At 48.3% G+C, this 3599-nt stretch overlaps 1 protein-coding gene across 1 annotated transcript in view; it reads right to left on the bottom strand.

Moving 5' to 3' along the window:
• The window catches only part of ACBD3 (acyl-CoA binding domain containing 3), a 51490-nt gene extending 50131 nt beyond the window's left edge, over positions 1-1359 (bottom strand). Inside the window, exon 1 of the mRNA XM_012644344.1 lies at positions 1032-1359. Coding sequence (XP_012499798.1) covers positions 1032-1317 — 286 coding nt within the window. The 5' untranslated portion in view covers positions 1318-1359. The remainder of the gene's footprint in view (positions 1-1031) is intronic.
• Between the last annotated feature and the right edge of the window lie 2240 nt (positions 1360-3599).

Below are 3599 nucleotides of genomic sequence, written 5' to 3'. Positions count from 1 at the left end.
TGTGCAGGCTGGTCTCGAACTCCTGAGCTCAAACAATCCGCCCGCCTCGGCCTCCCAGAGAGCTAGGATTACAGGCGTGAGCCACCACGCCCGGCCCCCTTTAAAGTTTCTTTTACGAATGTCTCTCCCTGTCCACCCACCCTACAAGACCTAAATTTCTTTAAGAATCAAACTGACGGACTTCTCATCAGTCTTTCCCAATGACAAAATCATGTGACTGGTCTTTCCACCATTTGACTAAGTGAATCACCCAATTAAAAAAAAAAACAAAACAAAAAAACCCGCACACCACAGTTTTGCTCTACACAAGAAACATTTAACAATTAATTATGCGAAAAGCACAGAGGGTACTTTAAGTCCCTACTCTGAGAATTCACCCTTGCACATGGCTTACGAGGTAAATTTTAACCATCCAGAAGTTAGTAGAACATAGTGGACATCCCTTCTCCACAGTTTAACAAGCTGGAGGGGATGAATGAGGTTAGTACTTTACTTCCTCCTTTCTGCCATAGCTATATGGCCAGATGATCAAGTCTTATTTGAGTTTATGGTTCCCCAGAATAGCCGAAAAGACTATGTATGGAACCAACGAAAGATTTCTTCCACTATGAGAAAAGGGTTAAAAATTGGCGGGGTCTGATGTGCCAAACCATGAAAAAACAGGAAAAGGAGAGCGTCAGTAAGAAAAATCAATCCCAGAATGGGATCCTCTGGGAGAGAGAGGGCTCATTCTTCCACTCTGGCTCCTGGAAACCCGAGAAGCTAAATCAGGTAAAATGCCCTGGTAACCTGGGGGAGGCGGGGCTCGTATTGCTAAACCAAGGTTCCAGGCCCCACAGGGGTGTGACCTAGTGGCCGAGCGGATAGTGACAAACTTCGGGTACCCCCACAAGGACGGAGCCCTGCTCAGGTCACCGCGGCCCAGTATGGGTGGGTGAGGATTAGACCGATCCAGTCACCCTGCGGACTACAGCCCATGCCGGGCTCCCGGGGCTGGGCAGAGGCGCGGGGGTGGGGCCGGCCCGGCTCACCTTTGAAGAAGCGCAGAGCCAGGCCGTACAGCTCTTCCAGGCCGAAGCCCCAGCGCAGCTCCAGCTGCCGCGCCTCCTCTGCCGCGCCCCCAGCCGCCGTCTCCCCGGGCTCCGGCTGCTCCCCTGCGGCGCCCGGGCCCCGACCGGATCCGGGAGGGGAGGGCGGCGGCAGCGGCGGCGGCAGCAACGGGGCGCCCTCCGCACCGGGCCGTTCCTCCGGGTCCGGACTTAGCGTGAGGCCGTCGACAGACACTTCAAGTCGCTCTGCGTTCAGCACCGCCGCCATCTCCGGCTGCTGCGCCTCCTCCGCGGGGACAGGCGGCGGCCACGTATCGACTTCCTGCTGACCTCTGACCTCCATTTACCGACACCGGAACTTCCGTTGCTGAGGGGGCTGGAGGGCTCCGAGAGAGGGGCTGAGGCCTGGCGCCCCGCCCCCTCCGTCATCATCGGCCACGCCCCTCCGCGACCACACGCCACGCCCCCCCGCGACCACACGCCACGCCCCCCCAGCTCCCACTGGTCCCAAACGTCCTTCCTCACCTTTACCCCGTTTTCTGGGACCCCATTTCCTATCGGCGGGCGAGTGCTACAGCCCAGCGCCCCCTGCCCAACCGCCGCCGCCGCTCCGTTCTATTCCGCCGCTGTCAGTGTCCGGCAGGGGTGGGGTCAGGCGAGCCCTGCATGGGAGTCTGCACTGGGCGGGCGACTACACAGGCAGGCGCCCTGGCCTCCCTCCCGGTCAGAGACCCGTCACGTTTTAGGGAGTTGTGTGGTTGGCGGAGGTGTCTTGCCCACCACAATTTCCTTTGGCCTTTACAGAAACTCCGAGGAAATGCAGGCCAAATTCCAAGGTTTTTTAAAAAAAGAAAACTGAGGCTGCAGAGACTTTCAATGACTTCTCTGAGGTTGTTGTAGACAGAGGCAGATCCTGGTTTTGCAGGAACCGAAGCTCATACAATTTGTGGGACCCTCATTAGGAAAAAGGGTACAAAAAATTACCAGCAGAAGGATAGGAAAGTGTATATATGTAACGAGAAAGAAATAACAAATGACATTTTTAAAAGTTAGCAAAACCCACAAACATCACACACATAGCTATAATATTTTTATTAACTTCTTGATACAGGGCATCCAAGAGCCCAGAAACAATTATTTGTTTTTAAAGATTGAAGATGCTCTTGACATTATATATCTTTATGTATTATATATACACACTTATGTTTCTAGACTTTTGGGGCACCATTTGTGATAATTTTTCCTACCTTTTTTTTCAGCTGCATACATTTGGTGGTCTTTTCTTGTATCAATTGTAATGGGACTTTTTTTCTTTCTTTTTTTTTTTTAAGAGACAAAGTCTCACTCTGTCCCCAGGCTGGAGTGCAGTAGCACTATCATAATTCACTGCATCCTCCAACTCCTGGGCTCAGATCTTCCAAGTAGCTGGGACTGATTATAGGCGTGCCCCACCAACTCCAGCTAATTTTTTTTTTTTTTTTTTTTTTTTAGAGAGAAGGTCTTTCTATGTTGCCCAGGCTGCTCTCAAACTCCTGGGCTCAAGCAAACCTCCCCCCTTGGCCTCCCAAAGTGCTGGGATTACAGGCATGAGCCATTGGGCCTGGCTTTATTTTGTAACATTTTTTACAAAGAAGAGATCAACTAGTCTTTTCTCTAGCATAGTTGATTAAATTTGTTTCGTATTAATAGTTGTTTATAAGTTTCTTTCAGCAGCACAACTCATTACTGATAATGTCATGTACTTTTTAAGGGCTATTGTCAAATTTGGGAAAACCTCTACCAGGTTTCTCTCATATATGAACTATGAGGTTTTAGGGCCATTTGGCTGCTTCAGTGGTAATTTTGTGTGTGGTTTTTACTAAAGCCCCAGAGTTTTTTCAGGACAAAATTTGTATACTATTAAAACATTCAGGCAAGATCTGATCCATTAGAATGAATAAAATATATACTTCACATACAGACAGACTCACTGTAGTACAACTACAAGTTTATGTCCCATAAACACGGAATTACAACATATTCCCTTTTGAGTGATTCACATAAAAACAAAAAGAAGTATAGTACATTTATAATTGCATATATGACTGACTTATAGATTCATGTTGAGTAAGAACCTCCATTTTGATTAGGCGTAGAGAGAATTGATCCCTCTACTTGTAATTTTTCACTACTGATGATTGGAAAAATTTTCTATGGACTAGCTTCTTTCAACCCTTCTTTCTCCTCCACCACCTATGTACGTCCTGTGCCAGGCACCATAGAGCTCCTTTGCACTCTGGCCCCACACTTTTGTGACATGGTGCTGGCTGCATTAGCATAATGGGCAGTAGATGTATTCCAAAAAGCCATTCCTACACCCATGGTAAGCAATAATTTAACAATATGCAGGAATGACTGCACACCACTTAAATGCATGCCACTAAATCCAAATTAAATGTATCCCTTATTCAGTGAGATCCAGCTCCCCAAAAAAACCTATGGCCATTTTCCAGTACACCCTAATGCAGAGAAGTATGATGAAGGGAAGTCAGAAACAAAGAGACAGTGGTA

This window comes from Propithecus coquereli, unplaced genomic scaffold (assembly GCF_000956105.1).
Source record: "Propithecus coquereli isolate 6110/MARCELLA unplaced genomic scaffold, Pcoq_1.0 Scaffold210, whole genome shotgun sequence".
Classification (NCBI taxonomy): domain Eukaryota; kingdom Metazoa; phylum Chordata; class Mammalia; order Primates; family Indriidae; genus Propithecus; species Propithecus coquereli.
Note: the sequence above shows the minus strand (reverse complement) of the source record. Positions and strands in the feature narration are given on the sequence as shown.